The sequence below is a fragment of the Monodelphis domestica genome, chromosome 6, assembly GCF_027887165.1.
Source record: "Monodelphis domestica isolate mMonDom1 chromosome 6, mMonDom1.pri, whole genome shotgun sequence".
Classification (NCBI taxonomy): Eukaryota; Metazoa; Chordata; class Mammalia; order Didelphimorphia; family Didelphidae; genus Monodelphis; species Monodelphis domestica.
Window position 1 is genome coordinate 259,177,110 of NC_077232.1, and position 22,762 is coordinate 259,199,871.

At 37.6% G+C, this 22,762-nt stretch overlaps 1 protein-coding gene across 3 annotated transcripts in view; it reads left to right on the forward strand.

Annotated features, from left to right (window-relative positions):
- Positions 1–218: 218 nt before the first annotated feature.
- The window catches only part of BDH2 (3-hydroxybutyrate dehydrogenase 2), a 43,515-nt gene continuing 20,971 nt past the window's right edge, over positions 219–22,762 (forward strand). For 2 of the 3 annotated variants that reach the window (XR_008912996.1, XM_007495865.2), the window contains exons 1-4: positions 219–364; positions 7,527–7,606; positions 11,440–11,518; positions 19,462–19,558. Coding sequence is in view for 2 of the 3 variants with exons in the window: in XM_007495865.2 (XP_007495927.1) it covers positions 7,535–7,606; positions 11,440–11,518; positions 19,462–19,558 (248 nt within the window). In the remaining variant the exon portion in view is untranslated. The remainder of the gene's footprint in view (positions 365–7,526; positions 7,607–11,439; positions 11,519–19,461; positions 19,559–22,762) is intronic. The other variant, XM_007495864.2, reaches the window with a different exon arrangement.

Genomic DNA, 22,762 nt, shown 5'->3' on the forward strand with positions numbered 1-22,762 from the left:
TTATATATTAACCCCCAAAGATGGGCATGCTTATATAAAAAGAAGCATTTGATCCACCCGTTAGGATGAGCCACTGTCCAAGAACTAATTTACAGATGACCCTTTCTCCTACTTTCTGGGCTACACTAGATGGCAGCACTCAAGCAAGTTTTAAGATCTTGAGACTCCATTTTTTTTTTTTTAGGAAAAAGAAATTCAAACTACAAATCCCAATATGCACTTTGGAGGCCAGTTTGTTTTTTTTCTCGGGAGCAAAGGTTTTAGGTTTGTAACTGAGCCCAGAGACTTCTGGGTGAGAGCTTTCCCAATCTAAGTTGCGCTCATCTGGAAATTTGTGCGGGGAAAGTAATTAAAAGATTAAGAGGTAAGTTTGTTTTACTTTTTGTCTCTTTTAGAGTTAATTAGGCTTTGGGCTAGATGGGGAAATATAATACTGGATTCAATCTCTAAGTTTCTAGACTCAAGCAAAGTAACTTTTATGTTTTCTCTTGGACTATGGAGCAGATTTCCCCCACTGCACGATCATGTTGCATAAACAGCCAAACATTTACTGCATCAACGTATTGGCTTCTTGTCCCATTCCCCAAACAACTAATGAGCCAAAGTTAGTCTGCACTCTTCAAGGCCCCAAATACAGCCCACATTTCCAGGTGATCTGGGGTCCTGCATCATTGAGAAGTCTGAGGGACTGAGAAAAGAGCTCCTTCTACTTCTTGTGGCTTAATTAATCACTCTCTTCTTCCCTTTCCAACTCAAGAAAAGGTTGTTCTTTCTTTAATGTTTCACATTTATTGATAAGGGAAGAGGTCATGCCTAATACATCACAGAGAGGATCATACAAGATAAAATGGCCAATTTTGATTATATAAAATTAAAGAAGATTTTACATAAGCAAATGTAATGTAATAAAATTATAAGGAAAATGAGTAATCAGGGGAAAAAAATCTTTGCATCAAATTTTGACTGAGTCATTTCCCTAATAGATCAGTGGTCAACTGACATGGACAGATAGTTCTCAAAGGAAGAATTCCAAGCAATCAACAATCACAAGAAAATACTCTAAATCACTAGTAATTAAAGAAATGAAGCCACTTTGAGGTTTCAATTGGAATGTCAGAAAGACCAACAAAATTGACAAAAGAGGAAAAATGAAGGTATTCTCAGTACTATTAAATACATGCATGGACAGTTGGTGGAACTATGAACTGGCTTAGCCATTCTGTAAAGCAATTTAGAACTGTGCACAGCATGCTACCAAACTTAACCAATGATGTCACTAAGAGACCTCTATCTCAAAGAAATAAAATAAAAATAAGAAAAGGGCCCATTTGTGCAAAAATATTCATAGCAGCTCTTTTCCAGATAGGAAGAAATTGGAAACCTGAACTCATTTTTCCCTTGCTTCCAAAATGTTTTATTTAAAGCCTCTCTCCCTGCTCCTTTAAGTCATTTTTAGCATTTATCAAAACCATCCATTCATACTGGGCTTTATCTTCCCTTATATATTATTATTATTATTACAGGAACTTGCTACTCTATCTCATAGATTATTATTATTATCATAGGAACATGGGACTCTATTCTAGACAGTCTCAGCCATCCATTCTCACTTCTTTTTTTTTTAAAGAGTTATTTCTTATTAACTAAAATAATCAGAAACCATTGCACTGAACAGTGCCCAAGTGTTAGCAGAGGCTTGGCTCCAGTAATCATCTCTTTTCTCATCTTATTCATCCTCTTATCCCTCCACTGGCCACCTCCCATCTACTTAAAAAGATGATTAAATATGTCTAATCTTTAAGATGTCTTCCTGGCCCCTTATATTCCCACCTAGCTCCCATCCCATATCCCTCTTCACCTTAATGGATAAACTGATTGAATGAATTATCTGTCCTCCATTCCATTAAACAGCCAATGCCTCTGCTTCTCTATCAGTCACTAATTAACTCTTCAACCCCTGTAGACATGGCTTCTATTTTTATCACTTCCCCCAAAATGATTTCCTCAAAGATCAATAATAGTTTTATTCTTTAAATTTTTATTTGTTTAATTAATTTAGAATATTTTTCCATGATTCATGTTCTTTCCCTCCCCTACTCCCACCTGTATAATTAGAAACATTTGGACTCTATCTCCCAGAATTCTTTTCTCATCCCAAAATTCCTTTTCCATTTCTGTTTATGTTTGCTCTTACATTATTGTATATAAGTTTTTGTAACTCCTCCCTTGGTCTTTTTTTTTTTCCCACGTGGGAGGCTGGGTGAGCTCTCTCTGTTTCTCTAGTCTCTTATTTTCCTTTAAGGAATTATTAAAAAATCTTATTAAATGTAATTCTTGGAGTATTTGGATATTAATTTTAAAATCTATGCACACTCCTCCCGTAGCTGAGGCACAATTCCACTGGGTTTTAAATGTGCCCTTGATCAGAACCTATTTCCATGTTGTTGATGTTTGCATTAGGATTATCGTTTAGCGTCTACATCCCCAACCATATCCCCTCAACCCATGTAATCAAGCAGTTGTTTTTCTTCTGCGTTTCTGCTCCCACAGTTCTTTCTCTGGATATGGATAGTGTTCTTTTTCCTAAGTCACTCAGAATTGTCCTGGATCATTGCATTAACAATGATTTTCTAATTCCCAAGTTTCCTTGACCCTTTCCCTTCAATAAACATCCTCCTTACATCTCTCAGGAACATATTATATTGAGAACAATTCTATAGGCTTCTATTCCACTGAGTATTAGCTCCACCAAGATCACTTCATCTTGATTCTTACACTCCTCTAACTGCTTCTCTCTCTTTTCCAATAATTCCTTGTTCTCTTACCTTCTCATTTCTCTTATCTCTGTCTACTCTCCATCAGTAATCTCACTTATTCCCATTATTTCATCTCTAAAATAGTAGGGTTGTTGGTTTTTTTTTTTTGGTTCAAATTCCATCTGTTTTTAATGTGCAAAGCACACTTCCATATTAGTCATTGTTGTAAGTGAATAGTCAAACATAACCAAAACCTCCAAAATAAAACCAGAAAATACACTGTTGTGAAAAATGACTCCACCAGTTCTTTCTCTGGATGTGGATAGCATCCCCTTTCATAAGTCTTTCAGGATTGTTCCTGATCAGTGCATTGCTGAGTGTAGCCAAGTTTTCACAGTTAATCATCATACAGTATTGCTGTTACTGTGTATAATATTTTCCCAGTCCTGCTTATTTTGCTCAGCACCAGTTCCTGTAGATTTTTCCAGCTTTTTCTGAAATCATCTTGCTTATCATTTCCTATAGCACAAAAGTATTCTATCACTGATATATACTATAATTTGTTCAGCCATTCCCCAATTGATGGACACCCCCTCAGTTTCCAACTTTTTTTCCCTATGAAAAGAGCTGCTCTAAAAATAAAATAGTAGTTTTATGCCAGTAATTTCTCCAATCTCTATCTCCAACTCTATTGTTATTGTTCAGTCATTTTCAGTTCTGTCCAACTCTTCATGATCCCATTTGAGGTTTTCTTGGCAGAGATACTGGAGTGGCTTGCCATTTCCTTCTGCAGCTTATTTTGCAAATGAGGAAACTGAGACATGCAGGATTAAGTGAGTTGCTGAGGGTCAGATTTAAATTCAGGTCTTCCTGACACCAGGTCTTATGCTCTATCTGCTGTGCCATCTAGCTACCCTGACTCTGATCTGTCTTCTAAACTCCAGACCCCTATCCCATCACCTACAGATGCCATGATGTCTCAGACTTAATATTCCCCAAACCAAACTTAACAACTTCTCCCACAAACTGTTACCTCCTTCTAATCTGATCTTTCTTTTTTTTAAAAAAACTTTACTTTCCATCTTAGAATCAGTACTGTGTATTGGTTCTTTCAACTTTGTTTTATGAAACCCTCAAGCACCCCTCGATCACCCTAGATGGGATTATTGGATATTATCAAACCTTAAGTACCCTTTTTAAATTCTTAATTTTTCTTATTATATCCAAACTGCTCTCCCAGGTAATTCTCTTTCTCCAGCCTCCTTGTAAGCCAATCAGTTGTCCTTCCTTTCCCATGCTCCCTAAAATATATAGAAGACCCCAAGTTCTTTAGTTCATTGGAAATTCCCATTCCTGGTATTATTCCTAGAGACAGTGTTCCCAGAGTCCCAGAGCTTTGTTCTGTGTGGTGTGTGTATGACTCTCTGTGGTGGCCAGAAGAGCACGGTCTTCCTTGCCTTGATTGAAAACGTATCCATTAACTACCTTGGTTGTTCTGTATTTTTCCAGGCTGACAGTTCCAAGGCAGAAGAGTGATAAGGGTTAGATAAGGGACTTGCTGAGGGTATCTGAGTCCAGATTTGACCCCAGGACCTCCTATCTCCAGACCTGGCTCTCAATCCACAGAGCTAGCGAGCTATCTTCCCCCAGTGTTTCTTCTTAATCTTTAACCCTCCTTCCCCAACCTGTTAAATTCCTACTCATCCATTAAAGCTCAACTCAAATGCTCTCTCCCAGGAAACGTCCTTATTCCTCTCCACCCTCTCGAAATAAGGACCTTCACATGCTTATGCCTTGTTTGCACACCCTAAAGCAGGTTATCTTCCATTATCTTCCCAGCCTGGGAGCGGCAGAGCTGTCCCTCCAAGAAGGGGCCCTTTATTGTTGGCATTTTAAGTGGCCTTTGGTAGAAAAGCTCAGGACACAAGAGCAGGCACCCTGTGGGGGAGGGTGGGCTGCCGCCTTTCAGGATTTTTACTTTTGGATGGGGATGAGGGGCTAATCGACAATCCTTTGGAGGAGGTAGCTCCGAGGATGTGATATCATATACAAGTTATTTTTCTACAGCCACACTAGGAGTATGCTCCGGAGTTTAGACATCAATTCAGGCACAGAGAGGCAGCCAGGTAGTAGGAGTGGATCCAGGAAGACCAAAGTCAGGAGTTCAATATATTATAATAATATTTACATATAATATAATAACAATAGTCCCAGGAAGTGGATTTGTAAGGATCAAATGAAAGGATAATTATAAAATACGTTAGGTCAATGTCTGGCACAAAGTAAGTGCTATGAAAATGTTATCATTGTTACTATTATCTGTGTGACTCTAGGCAAGTCACTTGACCTTGGTCAGCTTCAATTTCCTCAACTGTAAAATGGGAATGATAATAGTACTTAATTCCATGGCTGTGAGGATCCAATGAGATAACATTTGTAAAGCTAAGCTTAGCACAGACATAGTGCCTGATACATAAGAAGCCCTTAATAAATGCTTGTTCTGGGGGTAGCTGGGTGGCTCAGTGGATTGAGAATCAGGCCCAGAGATAGGAGGTCCTGGGTTCAAATCTGGCCTCAGACACGTCCCAGCTGTGTGACCCTGGGCAAGGCACTTGACCCCCATTGCCTAGCCCTTACCACTCTTCTGCCTTGGAGCCAATACACAGTATGGAATCCAAGACTGAAGGTGAGGGCTTAAAAAACAAACAAATAAATAAATAAATAAATGCTTGTTCCCTCCCCTTCTCTCTCCCCCCATCCCTCCCTCCCTTCCTTCAACAATATCTCTATAGGATGTCCACCCGAAAAAATAACTCTCATAGTTTTATTAGAGCATTTCTTCAATCAGAACAAGGGAGATGATGATTGTAGTCACCACACAGAACCACTCCACCACCATCTTGGGAAAGACACCAAGATTGGGAATTTCCATTGAACTAAAAAGTGTGTGTGTGTGTGTGTGTGTGTGTGTGTGTACTTTAGGGAGTATATGAAAGGAAGGACCATTGACTGGTTACATAAAAGCTTGGAAAAGAGAAAGTAGCCAGAAGCTAGGGAGCTACCTAGATGTAATAGGAGAAACTAAGAAAACAAAAGGCTTACTTAAGATTTGATCATATCTGTCTAGGATGATCCAGGAGTGCTTGAGGGTTTATTGTTCAGTCTGGGACCAGAGTCGTTCAGGGGGTTTCTTGAAGACACATTATTAGAGACAAGGCTCAAGTTGGGGTTTCATAAAACAAGGTTGTTAAGGGAAGAGCTGGGAGGTGCAAAGCAGGGTCCCAAGTTCAGTTGGGAAACTGGGGTTCTGACCCTGGGCATCTGTGAACTTGTGTTTAAAATATTTTTACAGTTATCTTTCATCATAACCACCTTACTTTATAATCCTTTGTGTTTTATTGAATGCATTTAGGATCATTCCAGGAAAGGGTCCATAACACAAGAGAGGAAAAATCCCTGGATCAGAGTTCCTAGGAATATAACAGCACAGTTATCTAATGATTAAATTATTTTCTTAACTGCCTTTCAGAAGATCGTAGGTTTAGAGTTGGTGAGGATCCCAGTTTACCCATGAAGGCCCCCCAACACACAGAGCCAAGACGTCTGGCTTGTGTCAGACTTAGCTCACATTTATTTATTTGTGTGATAGTTGTTCTTCATTTGCTCTTCACAGACCAGTTCTACATCTGAAACACACTTAGGTTTAATCTGCATATTAACATTTTTCTCCACTATTTTCTTAAGTCTAGGTAATGAACAACAAACAAAAAGTAAATTGAGCTCTGATTTGCAGGATTTGCAGATTTTCATGCTCAAGCTGAAAACGGAATAATCTCCAGAACACCTCTGTTCTCTTTCCTTTTAGAGCAAAGGTTTAGTATACACCAGCAGCATTTTAATGCTTCTAGCCCTAAGTTATGGCCGAAATCTAACTGGATTGTTCTTAGTGTCCTATGAACTTTGCAAGTCCATTATTGATATCCCAGGATTAGGGAAAGGAAGAGAGTGACTAGTTGGACCATGGACCTTTTTTCCCCCCTTTGTGTTTAATGAAATTTGTTTAATGGTGTACAGGGATATAGCAATTCTGGTTCTGCTCAATTTTTCCAAAAGAAAGGATTCATATTTTTAAAGGTAAACTTTTTTATAAAAGAAATTTATAAATCCATAAATAGATGAAAGGTAAAATATCTAAAAAATGGCTGAAGTATGCAAAGCTTCCAGACTCTTCTCTCCTCCAATATCTCCCAAAGTCTGTCCAAGCTCATATGTTCATTGCTTCCATGACACTATCCAACCATCGCTACTGCCCATGCTCAGCCCTCTGTTGCATATTGTTCAATAATGCTACCATTACCTCCCACCAGCAATTGTTACAGGAAACAATGCACACACTAATAGGGAAAATTGGAGGGAGGATGGGAACCTCAGTTCAAAGAAGAGGCAGTGCAATTCGATCTGACAGGTATTTGTGCAGCAATAGCTATGTGAGGTGAAAGATGGTCCAGTGGGTGGACAGGAGGTTTACCTGCAGGGAAATGCCTGCCCTCTGACCCATTTTAGCCCCGGGACCCTTGTCAGGCCCCCCAAGTGACTCTCTGCCTGCCTGGAAAACAGAACTTGTGTGCTCCCTCTGGCAAGAAGAGCTCAAGTCTCTGAATCTCAGCTCTGCTGTTTATTATTTGTTCCATTTTGGAGTAAGTGTTTAAAAGCTTGACGAAGTCATCCTTTACATTCAATGTGGCTTAAATTCTCTAAATTATCCTGCAGAAAGCACCATGGGTCGACTTGATGGAAAGGTCATCGTTCTGACAGCTGCTGCCCAAGGAATTGGTCGGGCAGCTGCTTTAGTAAGTTTCATGATTGCTTTTTTTTTTAACCTTTACCTTCTGTCTTAGAATAGATAATAAGTATTGGTTCCAAGGCAGAAGAGCAGTAAGGGCTAGGCAGGTGGGGCTAAGTGACTTGACCAGGGTCATACAACTAGTCTGAAACCAGACTTGAATCCAGGACCTGTCATCTCCAGGTCTGGCTCTCTTGTCCACTGAACCACTTAGCTGTCCGCCATGATTACTTTTTAATAATAATGATGATAATAGCTAGCATTTACATAACACTTTAAGGTTTGAAAATATCATCTCATTTTATCCTCCCACTAATTCTGGGCGACAAGTTTTATTATTATCCCCATGTTACAGTGGCATTTGGCCTCCTGGCCAGTGTCCAGACTATTTCTCTGGCTATGTCCTGTGCCTGGAATGTTCTCCCTCCTCTGCTCTGATTACTGACCTTCCTTTAAGTCCTAACTAAAATACCGCCTTCTACGGGAAGCCTTCCACTACCCACTCTTCATTCTAGTGCTCTTCTTCTTTTATTTCCCATTTATCCTCTCCATACATAGCTTGCTTTGTATATATCTAGTTGCATATTATCTTCCCCATTAAATTGCAATCTCCTTGAGGGCAAGGACTATCTGTTGCCTCTTTAAGTATCCTGCACACTTTGCACAGTTTCTGGCACATAGTAGGTGCTTAATAAATGTTTACTGAGTTGCATTTAAAGATGAAAAAACTGAGGAACAGGTTAAATAACTTGCCTAGGGTTACCCTGCTATAAGTGTCTCAGGTTAGATTTGAACTCAGGTCTTCCTGACTCAAGGTTCAACAGTATGCACTATGCCACTTAGCAGTCTTAATTTTATTTTATTGATGCCTTTGTTCCTTATTCAACAGTCATTTCCCAATATATCCCCATATCTTATTTGACCCCTTCCTTTCCTTAAAGAGTTGGGCAAAGCCAAACCTTAAAATAACCACTTCTGATATTTACATCCATAGCTTCCATCTTTCAACCAGGAGGAGGGAAGTTGGTATCATCAGCTATTTATAAGACCAAGCAAGATCGGTCACTGCCTTTTAGTAAAGGATTTGATTATAATTGAGATTCCATATATATATATATATACATATAACAGATGGGTATGCATATCTAATTTTATATTACATAGCATTGTATCATACCCTATATAATAATAGATCATATATTATATCTATTATATACCCTTATAGTTCTGTTTACTCTTCATCAATTCAGAAACATTTTCCCTCGTTACTCAGAATTCATCTTTCAAAACATGTTTCTATCTTTTATCAATTTCAATCATTTGATATTATACTCAATGGAGTGAATCTTACTCCTCCTAACAGCTCTAATTACAGGCATAGCCATACCCTACATAAATAAAACTGTTCCAACTAATACCTCACAATTATGCCACTAAAAAGTTATAGCCCTATCTCTCACAATCCCATAAAACTTCACTGTACCAATCAGTCACAGAGAGTCAGCAAAATATCATTTAGTCCCTTGGACGTCAGACATCTACTATCACTATGTGATTTATTGAAGTGATTATAATTGTTCTTAGAAAAATGAATAGCCCCTGTAATATATTTTTCCTAATATAATATTTTTTTGTGGTCTACTGTGATTTTAAGTCAAAATTGCCTGGGTGATCATGAGTAAATCATTCAATCTCGCTTCTTTTTCCTCAAGTATAAAATGAGCTACTACCTATGTTTTGGTATCAATATTTATTTTCTTCCAGCTAAAAAAAAGAAAACTTTTCATCCTTCCATTCTTTAACAATAGCTCCCTTTAAGTCAGTATGATAAACACAACAAATAACATTCTGATTCTTGGGAGATATGTTGTTATATTTTGATGTATATATATGCCAGATTCATTTTTATTTTGGGAAAGTCACCACTATTTTGCCTCAGTTTCTCTGTAAAATGAGAGTAATAGTCTGGCCTCTAAAGACATTTTGAGGACAAACAGGAGTGTGTGTAAACTAGTCAAGGGGTGAATGTGGCTTTGTCCTAGGATGCCAAAGGGAGGGGAAGGATAGGGAAGTGCTTCTTCCAGCAGTAATTATCAACCCATATTGTTAAATGGCCTGATCTTGGCTTACCACCATCTTCCCAAACCCTGTGGATAATCCAACCAGCACCATTTTATCATGTTGGGGGTGGAAAGATCAAAGATGCTACTTGTTCTCCCCCCATCTCCTGGCCTGACTGCAGATAGAGATTTTTCCATCTTCATTTCAAACCATGTCTCTTGTTGAAGGAGACTAGAAGTCTATGAGAAAATGAAATTCATCACTGCATTCAAATTTACATCGTCTTTGCCCTGTATCTCTCTCTGATCAGATGATATGATTTTATCACTGGGGAGAGCTCTAGGTGTGAAAATTTCCTCCTCTGATGCAAACAATTTATGTGTAATTTACAGACTCAGAACTCTCAGAGATTAAGGAACTAGCTAAATAGGTGTTCAAGACAGGACTTGAACTCGTCTTCCTTACTCCAAAGGTAGCCCACAATTGACTTTGCCATAGTGGTTCTCAGATAATTACATATAATTCATAATAAATAATAATCATAATATAATGTAATCCTATGCACCTTTAGTTGAGTTTAATGTTTATAAAAACCATAAGGTTCTTTTGAATTCTAAAGGGATGGTTATTCTATGAATTTTTCCCCTTGTTTGTCACCTGCTCAGAAGGAAAATAGCTTTTAAGTTATTTACTGAGGATATCAGTGATTTCGAAAGGCTTTGATAATAATTGGGAGTAACCACTCTGGAAAAAACCAAAGTCCATTACCCATATTTGTTAGCTAAGAAGGATAATGAGCCACTTATCATACAAGGATATCCCATTGCACATGCGGAAACATATTAATAACCTGTTTTTCGTTTAACTAAAAATGAAATTTTATCCCACCTACAATCAATTGCAATCTTTCTCTTTAAAATCTGCAAGAAAAAACCCTGTAAATCCAACTTAACTCTTATTTAGTTAATGTGCTATTTATAAGATAATTCAGTATTGGTCACTGAAGAGAAGACCCTTTCAATCTTGTGCAAAGTGATCATGGAAGAGACCTAACAATGAGTATTTCTAGATACTGATGGACTTGAATCTAGGAGTTTTCATGGATTAAATGACTTTGTTAACTCCAAACTGTACTTTAACATGTGACCTTTTCCTTGTTGGGATATTCACATTAATATTACCTCCAATTGTCCTAGGGTAGGGAGACATGTCATAGCGGAACTATGCCAGTTTAAATATCTCTTTCTTTGTCTCAGTTAACCAATAAATCAATCAATATTTCTTTAAAATCCTCACCTTCTGTCTTGAAATCAATACTGTGTATTGGTTTTAAGGGAGAAGAATGGTAAGGGCTAGGCAATGGAGGTTAAGTGACTTGCTCAGGGTCACACAGCTGGGAAGTGTCTGAGGCCACATTTGAACCCAGGAACTCTTGTCTCTAGACCTGGCTCTCAATCCAGTGAGCCACCCAGCTGCCCTTTCAATCAACATTTTTAAAGTACCTATTATGTGCCAGGTACTGTTCTAGGCTTTTTGTCTCTCTGTTTCTGCATCTCAGGCTATGCTACTTGGATATTTAGAATAATGTTAAATTAATAAAAGTTGTTTCCTTACAGATTTGTTACTAAAATGCAGAACACAGTATTACTATTTTCTTTTCTTCCACACATTTAAAAGTAATTCAGCAGCAAGCTGGAGATCAGTACGAACTTGATGATGACTTAAAGAAATAAAACTGAAAAGGAAATATGAAGGAAATTATTTGTATATTGTGTCTAGGCTTTTGCCAAAGAAGGAGCCAAAGTCATAGCAACAGATATCAATGAATCCAAACTTCGAGAGCTAAATGAACATGCAGGTGAGTACTGCCTAGCCTTGGCTGACCAGAGAGTGGGTTTTAAGACTCTATGCCTTTTTTTTTTTAAGGTTAAAAATCATTGTAGTGTTAAAAAATTTCAGAGGAATGTTTCCACTGACCCATGTGATCAAGCAGCTGTTTTTCTTCTGTGTTTCTACTCCCACAGTTCTTCCTCTGAATGTGGATAGCATTCTTTCTCATAAGTACCCCAGAATTATCCTGGATCATTGCATTGCTGCTAGTAGAGAAGTCAGTTACATTCAATTGTGCCACAGTGTATCAGTCTCTATGTACAATGTTCTCCTGGTTCTGCTCCTTTTGCTCTGCATCAATTCCTGGAGGTCGTTCCAGTTCCCATGGAATTCACTTTATTATTCCTTTGAGCACAATAGTATTCCATCAATTTGTTCAACCTTCCCCAATTGAAGGGCATCCCCTCATTTTCCAATTTTTTGCCACCACAAAGAGTACAGCTACAAATATTCTTGTACATGTCTTTTTCCCTACTATCTCTTTGGGGTACAAACCCAGCAGTGCTATGACTGGATCAAACAGCAGACAGTCTTTTAGCTCCCTTTGGGCATAGTTCCAAATTGCCCTCCAGAATGGCTGGATCAATTCACAACTCCACCAGCAATGCACTAATGTCCCGACTTTGCCACATCCTCTCCAGCATTCATTACTTTCCATTGCTGTCATGTTTGCCAATCTGCTAGGTGTGAGGTGATACCTCAGAGTTGTTTTGATTTGCATCTCTCTGATTATAAGAGATTTAGAACGTAGAAAAAATCTAATGGGAAACATGTTACAACTTATACTTTGGTCTTCTGGGCTAGGAATAATTGCTATTTATTAGGGTTACTGTATCATTTATAATACAGTGGCAGGGATGATAGACAATGTTCTGGGGACATTAACCAATATGACTATGGGATGGACACAGTTGCCAGTGAATTATCTAGATGTGAATTACCTCTGGCAAATCATACCCCAAATCTATTTTGTGTTCATGGTAGTGACTAACATCTTAAAGAATATCAAAGCTGGTGCCAACCTGATCTTCCCAAAGAAAACTATACATGCTCTAGTCATAGATAATGGATTACAGGCATTGTTTGATCAGATCCCTATTATAACTGAGGTGTGCCAGGATTACATGCAGAGAAAACAAAGCATGGGGAAGGGAACCGATGAAGAGACTGGGGATGTGACAGGACAGACTAATAAGGACGATGTAGATACTAATACTAATACTAGGACACCATTAGGTGCAGTAGGGGGAAATGACCTTGCCAAGATCATAAAGGCACCAATTAATACATCTGCTAACAATCTTGCAAATGCATCAAAGGCTCAAAAGATTATGCCTTTGTGTGATATAGCTAAGGTCACTGATAACTCTAGCATTTTACATGCAAAGGTTCATAAGTCATTCACCACCCATGACTTAGAGTCTTTACGTAAACATATGCCTAAATTTTTATTAGAACCTCATCTCGCAATTAAAGAACTAAAGAGAGCATTTTGCCTCTATGAACCAGATTTTGAGGATGTAGAAATTCTTTTATCTGAACTTTTTACACCCCAGGAACATAAAAATTTTATTGAGCAAACTAGAAAAGATTCCTCACTCATGAGCTGACCAGAAGTTTTTGAGGATCTGGATTTTTTAATCCAAGATCAATGGCTTATCTAAGAAAATGCCGTGAGGATCTACTGCAGGGAATGAAGCAATTGTCAGAAAGACCCAATACATGGGGAAAATTTGACAGATTATCCCAAGAAAAAAATGAACATCCAAGCTCATTTATTGATCGCCTTATCGAAAAAACTGAGGGACTGTTAGGTTTTAGCCCGGATTCAAAAGAATCAGAAGCACACATGAGGAGACAATTTCTCAAGGGCTGTGATAAGCACTTGAGGGATTTCTTCAGGAATCATTACCCTAAGTTTCATACTATTTCACTTAATGAACTTAGAGAAACTGACACCTATCTTCCTGATAGCAAAGTAGATCAAGAAAAAGAAAAGAATGATCTAAAGAAAAAAGTTCCAAGAGAGCTCTGAAATATTAAGGCAGAAAGAACTAGAGGAGGTTAAAAACCTGGCTCCAATTAAGACACTTAACGGACAATCCACACAGTATAAAGAGACACCCCAAAGTCAACAGAGGGTGCAAAGACATAACAGGACTTGCTTTTTGTGTTTTTGTCAAGGACACATAGTAAGAAACTGCCCAATGAAACATCGCTATGAACAGGGCCAAAATAAGAGCGATGGGAAAGGTCAAAATGCATATTATCAGGGAAAAGTATATAATAACAAAAACTATGGGAGAAAGGACTCTAATAGCTATCAATATTGCTCTCACTGCAGACTTAGAGAACAGGAGACCCTAGACCTGAAATCCATGGAAGCAGCAATAGCTTCTGGAGCAAAACCCCATTATTCAGAAGTTGTAGTGAGAAATAAGCATTATACTGCACGATGCCAGGCTCTAGCATTATCTAGTGAAAAAGAGATGAATTTGGGAGGTACCCCAGGGTGGAAAAGTGAGGGCATAAGCATAATGGAAAAAAGGAAAGGGATGTACCCCAAAAGGGAGGCTTGGACTTTCAGTATGGAGAGGGGAAAGAGAGGAGAACCCCCTTCACTAAGCAGGGTTCAGGGGAGACAGCAGATGTAATGGGTTGGCTCAGAGAGAGGAGAGGGGGTTTGGAGATTTTCTGCCTTCCCTCCTTAGCTAAAGCTGCTCTCCATGATTCACTCTTGTCTCTCTTGTCCCCCCTCCACTACTTGAGACCCAAAGGTCTCCCCTTGATCCATTCATTCACAGTCAGCTTGGGGAACAGATAACTTTTAATGTTAACTCAATCAGGTAGTACAAAAGGAATAACGGGCAGGGAAGAATGGGAAAAGGAAAGTGGGGAGAAGGGGTCCCTGTCTCTATCTAAACCATTTCCCCTCCCTCCTCGAGTTTGGGGGGAATTCAGGTCTTGGTAGCCTGAGCCCCCTGAGAGAAAGTCAGGTTGACTCACCCCTGGGCAACAGGAGCTGAGGTAAAGTCTGCTCAGGTTTCTCTTCAGAAATCCCTTCAATAGGGAAATGTTTGGGGGAAAGATTTCTAGTCATCAGTAGGAAAGGTGGGTAACCCTCAGGAGAAAGTCTTTATTCACCTCCTCTCTTTGGCGTCTCAAGACCAAAAGAACACTCACTGCTCTCCCAGCCAGAGTCTTCTTTCCTCAGGAATTCACTCCTGAGGCCCCTCCCCTGTCGAGGTGATCTTCAGTCTGGCACTTTTTCCTAGTGCCAGCCTCTATCACATTTAGAACACTTTTTCATGTGCTTATTAATAGTTTTGGTTTTTTTTAACTGAAAATTGTCTATTCATGTCCCTTGCCCTTATCAATTGGGGAATGGCTTGATTTTTTGCACAATTGATTTAGGTCCTTATAAATTTAAGTAATTAGACCTTTGTTAGAGGTTTTTGTTATGAAGACTTTTTCCCAGTTTGTTGCTTGCCTTCTAATTTTGGTTGCATTGGTTTTGTTTGTACAAAACCCTTTTAATTTAATGTAATAAAAACTATTTTATATTTTGTAATTTTTTCTAATCTGGCTAGGTCTTAAAATCTTTCCTTTCTCAAAGATCTGACAAGTATACTATTCTGTGTTCACCTAATTTGCTTATAGTTTCCTTCTTTATATTCAGGTCACTCACCCATTCTGACTTTATCTTGGTGTAGCATGTGAGATGTTGATCCAACCCCAATCTCTCCCATACTGTCTTCCAATTTTCCCAGCAGTTTTTATCAAATAGTGGATTTTTATCCCAAAAGCTGAGGTATTTGGGTTTATCATAGATTATCTTGCTAAGGTCACTTACTCTACGTCTATTCCACTGTCTCTTAGCCAGTACCATATTGTTTTGATGACCACTGCTTTATAGTATAGTTTGAGATCTGGTACTTCTAGGCCCCTTGCCTTCACATTTTTTTTTCATGATTTCCCTGGGTATCCTTGATCTTTTGTTCTTCCTAATGAACTTTGTTATGTTTTTTTTTTTCTAATTCTGTAAAGAAGTTTTGTGGTAGTTCAATGGGTATGGCACCAAATAAATAGATACGTTTGGGTACGATGGTCATTTTTATTATGTTAGCTCATCCTACCCATGAGCAATTAATGTTTTTCCAATTATTTAGATCTAGTTTTAGTTGTGAGGAAAGTGTTTTGTAGTTGTACTTATATAGTTCCTGTGTTTGTCTTGGCAGATAGATTCCTAAGTATTTTATATTGTCTAGGATGATTTTAAATGGGATTTCTGAGATGTGTTGGAAATATATAGAATGCTGATGACTTATGTGGGTTTATTTTGTATCCTGCAACTTTGCTAAAGTTGTTGATTGTTTCGACTAGCTTTTTTGTTGATTCTCTAAGATTCTTTAAGTAGACCATCATATCATCTGCAAAGAGTGATAGCTTGGTCTCCTCATTGCCTATTTTAATACCTTCAATTTCTCTTTCTTCTCTAATTGCTACTGCTAGTGTTTCCAGGACAATGTTAAATAATAGAGGTGATAATGGGCATCCTTGTTTCACTCCTGATCTTACTCGGAAGGATTCTAGTTTATCCCCATTGCAGATGATGTTTGCTGATGGTTTTAGATAGATACTGTTTATTATTTTTAGGAAAGACCCTTCTCTTCCTATACTTTCTAGTGTTTTCAATAGGAATGAGTGTTGTATTTTGTCAAAGACTTTTTCTGCATCTATTGAGATAATCATGTGATTTTTGTTGGTTTGCTTGTTGATATGGTCAATTATGTGGATGGTTTTCCTGATATTGAACCATCCTTGCATTCCTGGTATAAATCCCACATGATCATAATGAATAACCCTCATGATCACTTGCTAGAGTCCTTTTGCTAGTATATTTAAGATTTTTGCATCTATGATCATTAAGGAGATTGGTCTATACCTTTCTTTCTCTGTTTTTGACCTGCCTGGCTTTGGATTCAATACCATATTTGAGTCATAAAAGGAATTTGGTAGAACTCCTTCTTTGCTTATTTTGTCAAATAGTTTGTATAATATTGGGATTAGATGTTCTTTGAAAGCTTGATAGAATTCATTTGTGAATCCATCTTGTCCTGGGGATTTTTTCTTAGGGAGTATTTGATGGCTTGTTCATTTTCTTTTTCTGATATGGGGTTATTTAAATATCCTATTTCTTCTTCTGTTAAACTAGGCAATTTATATTTTTGTAAATATTCATCCATATCACCTTGATTACCATATTTATTGATTTATAATTGGGCATAATAGTTTTTAATGATTGCCTTAATTTCCTCTTCATTTGGTTTTCTTCTTTCCTTTTCAAAATTAGATTGAGCTGCACTTTGTCTACTTTACTTGTTTTTTCAAAGTACTAGCTTCTAGTCTTATTTATTAAAGCAATAGTTCTTTGACTTTCTATTTTATTCATTTCCACTTTGATTTTTAGGATCTCTAATTTAGTTTTCATTTGAGGATTTTTAATTTGTTTCCTTTCTAGTTTTTTAATTTGCATGTCCAATTCACTGACCTCTGCTCTCCCTATTTTTTTAATATATGAACTCATCAAGGATATAAATTTCCCCCTAAGTAATACTTTGGCTGCATCTCATAGATTTTGAAAGGATGTCTCATCATTGTCATTTTCTTCAATGAAATTATTAATTGTTTCTATGATCTGTTCTTTAACTAACCGATTTTGGAGAATCATATTATTTAATTTCCAATTAATTTTTTATTTGCCTCTCCATGTACCCTTGCTAATTATTATTTGTATTGCATTGTGATCTGAAAAGATTGCATTTATTTCTGCTCTTTTGCACTTGTTTGCAATGATTTTATGCCCTAGTACATGCTCAATCTTTGTGAATGTACCATGTGCTGCTGAAAAAGTATATTCCTTTTTATCCCTATTTGTTTTTCTCCACATATCTACTAACTCTACTCTTTCTAGGATTTCATTCACTTCTCAACTCTTTCTTATTTATTTTTTGTTTTGATTTATCTAGTTCTGATAGAGAAAGGTTTAGGTCTCCCACTAGTATAGTTTTTCTATCTATTTCATCCTTGAGCTCCACTAGTTTCTCCTTTAGAAATTTGGATGCCATTTGGTGCATACATATCGAATACTGATATTTCCTCATTGTCTATACTGCCTTTTATCAGGATGTAATTACCTTCCCTGTCTCTTTTAACTAGATCTATTTTTACTTTGGCTTTGTCCAATAGATTTTGCTCCATCCACTTACCTTTACCCTATGTGTGTCTACCTTCCTCATGTGTGTTTCTTGTAGACAACATATGGTAGGATTTTGGTTTCTAATCCACTCTGCCATTTGCTTCCTCTTCTCTAGGTTTTCAGGAATCTGTTCTCTCTGGAAGTCTGATCATTCCTTCTCAGTTTCCTTTGCCAGGTCATCATCCAAGTCATATCCAATAACTGGATACCCATAGGCTTTTTTCCTGGGTTCTCTCCATTTTTTCTCTCTACCCTCCCACTTGGGGCCTCAATACCATCTATGGTTTCAATTGTCACTGCTATGGAAATGATTCCTATGTCTATAGATGTTTCCAAAATGAAGGGACAAAACTGGTCACACCTTTTGCTGCAGTAATTTATACTATGAGGAGGTCAGAAAACAGAAAGCAGTGGCTCTTCTTTTTTTTTTTTTAGGTTTATTTATTTAATTAATTAATTTAGAATATTTTTCCATGGTTACATGAATCATGTTCTTTCCCTCCTCCCTCCTGTAGCCAACGAGCAATTCCATTGGGTTTTACATGTGTCATGGATCAAGACCTATTTCCATATTATTTATATTTGCACTAGGGTGATTGCTTAGATTTTACATCCCCAATCATATGCCCATCGAACTATGTAAGCAATGGCCCTTCTTGTGCTAGACAAGAGTTAGAAACAAAGTGAGTGTCCATCAATTTAGGAATGGCTGAATATGTATGAACATTATGAAATAGCAAGATATATTACATTAATATATAATTGTCAACATATTGGGTATTGATATTATTTTTATTTAGAATTAATATAATTCTTATATAACAACATTTATATTACATGTTAATTATAGCAGTATGATTGATATAATTAATATATAGTATTAATATAGTCATTGAATTAGGGGTGATATATTAATATAATATAGATTAATATGAATGAAATTAAAAATGAGACAAATTAGGGGGAAAGGAAAGATTTATATGAACTGGATCAGAGTAAAATAAGCAGAACCAAAAGAACAATGTTCCCAAGGATAATAATGTCTATGAAAATATCACTGGAAGGAAACCAAACTAGACTGAGCAATTAAGGGACTTTGGAGAGAGCAATTTCAGTTGATTCATTAGTTTAGAAGCCAAAGAACAGAGGAACTGGAAAACCAACAATGGCCCCGAGAACAGATACCTTCCTCCTGTACATACCTTCCTCCTGTAGTCAGAGAGGTATCAGACTCCTAGGCCACCATGTTGTATACAGGTGTGATCATTTTGTTGGGAATTTTTTTGACAAATTCATCAGAGTGTGGAGAGAGGAGGAAGGGAGTCTTTCCTTGTGTGATTGTTATTTTTTTTAAAAAGGAATTCAGTAAAAACTAATTTTTTAAAAGACAAAGGGGGCCTCTAGGTGGCTCAGTCAATAGAGATCTAGAAAAGATGAGAGGTCTTGAGTTGTCCTGGACAAGTCATTTAATCACCTTTGCCTAACCCTTACTACTCTTCTGCCTTGGAATCAATTCTTAGTATTGATTCTAAGACAGAACCAAAAAAAAGAAAAAGAAAAAAAGAAAAGAAAAAGAAAGAATCTTAGTCACTACTATTTTCCAGTTACATAAAGATTTTGATAAATTTTGTGTCCTCTCTTTTGTTTCATAGGCATTCAAACTCGAGTTCTTGATGTGACAAAAAAGGATCAAATTGACAAGTTCTCTGAGGAAATTGAGAGACTTGATGTTCTTTTTAATGTTGCTGGGTAATTCATTCTTCTTTAATTTCCCCTGACTTCATGCAAATTTTATTTTTTACATTAAAATAATTTTTCATGATGTAATCCCATGGAAATTGATCCTCCTGGGGGGAAGAAGCCTTGGTGGGCAGTTATTTCCAGAAATAAATAGGTTGTATAAAAACAAAAAGGCATCATTAAAAGGGAGGTAAGAAGAAGAATTGGAAAAGAAACTAATTGGCCAGCTTTAGTCATGGTAAGCATATCCACTATGGAGGTATGGCTACAATTCTGGCTAGAAGTAGAACTTCTCAGAGCATTTACATTTTACCAAATATTCACAAACTAGCCATGGCCTAATGTGGATGAGAATGCATATTTGTCTAAATTTTCATTTCCTGTAGCCCTAATGTACTAGAATTCTTTAAGCAAGGGTCTTCTGGTTGCTCCCAGCTGCTCCCAGATCCTTTGACACAGGAAAACCAAGCGAATAGAGAATTTAGAAGATTATAATTAGAAGAAGAAGAGTGATTTAGAAGATTGCTGTCAAGGATATAATCAAAACAGACCTTGCAATATGAGGACACCATTACACCTTGGCCGTACCTGCACCCCAGCCCAATGGACAAACTCTTCCCAATAAGAAAACAAATATGTATGTACAAAGGGTAAAAACCAGGAGGCACCTAGGTGGCTCAATGAGTTGAGAGTCAGGCCTACAGACAGGAGGTCCTAGGTTCAAATCTGGCCTCAGACACTTCCTAGCTGTGTGACCCTGGGCGAGTCACTTAACCCCCATTGCCTAGCCCTTACTGCTCTTCTCCCTTGGAACTAGTACATAGTATTGATTTTAAGATGGAAGGTAAGGGTTTAAAAAAAAGTGATAACCAGACTGCTCAGCCCCAGTGAGGCTTAGCTGGCTGCCCTGCTTTCCCTTCTATTTATAGATATAGATACATATCTCTAAAGGGAATATATATTCCATTATAAATATATATAAAACTGACATTCAAATACTTGTAGACTGATGCTCTCCTTTGGCTTCAGGGAATAGAAATGCCTGACAGTGTGGGTCACCACCACAAATGATGTTTTCATGAAAGTTTTCATCTTTATAACCACACAGTTAAGCTTAGGGGATGACCTAAGGATAAATTAAGGTGATTATTATGTTGGAGGAAAATATAAAACTAATTGAAAAAAGAAAAAAGAAGAAGGGTATGGATTGTTTAATCATAAAACAATAGACCTGGAAAAAAGCCTTAGAGATCCCTTTATTTTATAGCTAAGGTGAGTGAGACCTAGAGATCTGAAATGTTTTAACCTGGTTAGTGGGAAAGCCCACTTCTCGAGATTAAACTTAGATTTCCCTGCTTAATGATTTCCTGTCTCAAATTTCTCTCCTCCCCACAGTTGACAAAGTTCCTTAAGTTCCAGTCTGATTACCCCACTCCCCTGATCCAGAGTTTTCATTGGCTCCTTATTACACCTCTGGTATCAAATGCAAACTCCTTCATTTGTCAATTAAAATTCTTCACAAACTGACTCCAACCTCCTTTTTCAGGCTTCTTGCCCATTATTCCCGTCCAGACATTCAACATTTCAGCCAGTTCCCCCATATCTAGTATGCACTCCCTCTTCCCCTCTGTTGCTTAGAAGGAATAGCTCTCTGCCTTCAGAATTTATCTCAAATCCCAGCTCTTAGAAGAAGTCTTTCCTGTTTGCCTTCTATGTACTGTCCTCACCAAATTATATAGTATTTGCCTTATATATTCTGTCTTCACTGAAAGGTCATATGTATATACTATTTCCTTCAAAAAAAATGTGTAAGACTTCAGGGCAGGGGCTGTCTATTTTATGTCTTTTCCTCCTGCTTGCTTAACATACTCACTATGTGTTAATATTCAGTGTTGCTTGATTGGTTAATGTACCTGACACTCAACCTACTTTGTAAATTATTCCATGCTAGTATATGATGTGATGATAATAGCTACCAATGATATAGTGCTGTAGGTATGCTATCTCATATGATCCTCACAACAACCTTATAAGGGAGGGGCTATTAATATTCTGATTTTATAGATGAAGAAACTGAGGCTGAAATAGGTGAAGTCATTTGTCAGGCTTACATAGTTAATAAGTGTCTGAGATGGAATTTGAATCTGGATCTTCCTGACTCCAAGTCCAGCGCTCTGGACTGTGCCAACTCCTGAAACCTCTTTCTCAAAAATTGCCAATGATCTGGGGCAGTGAGATGGCTCAGTGGATTGAGAGACAGGTCTAGAGAGGGAGGACCTAGATCCAAACTAATTGTAACACTGTGCCAACTAATTGTAACACTGTGCCAACTAGTTATAAATAAGTTACACTGTGCCAAGTAGCCATAACCAACTGTAACACTGTGCCAACTAATTGCAACACTGTGCCAACTAGTTATAAATAAGTTACACTGTGCCAAGTAGCCATAACCAACTGTAACACTGTGCCAACTAATTGCAACACTGTGCCAACTAGTTATAAATAAGTTACATTGTGCCAAGTAGCCATAACCAACTGTAATACTGTGCCAACTAGTTATAAATAAGTTACACTGTGCCAAGGAGCCATAACCAACTGTAATACTGTGCCAACTAACTACAACACTGTGCCAACTAGTTATAAATAAGTTACACTGTGCCAAGTAGCCATAACCAACTGTAACACTGTGCCAACTAATTGCAACACTGTGCCAACTAGTTATAAATAAGTTACACTGTGCCAAGTAGCCATAACCAACTGTAACACTGTGCCAACTAATTGCAACACTGTGCCAACTAGTTATAAATAAGTTACATTGTGCCAAGTAGCCATAACCAACTGTAATACTGTGCCAACTAGTTATAAATAAGTTACACTGTGCCAAGGAGCCATAACCAACTGTAATACTGTGCCAACTAACTACAACACTGTGCCAACTAGTTATAAATAAGTTACACTGTGCCAAGTAGCCATAACCAACTGTAACACTGTGCCAACTAACTACAACACTGTGCCAACTAGTTATAAATAAGTTACACTGTGCCAAGTAGCCATAACCAACTGTAACACTGTGCCAACTAATTGGAACACTGTGCCAACTAGTTATAAATAAGTTACATTGTGCCAAGTAGCCATAACCAACTGTAATACTGTGCCAACTAACTACAACACTGTGCCAACTAGTTATAAATAAGTTACACTGTGCCAAGTAGC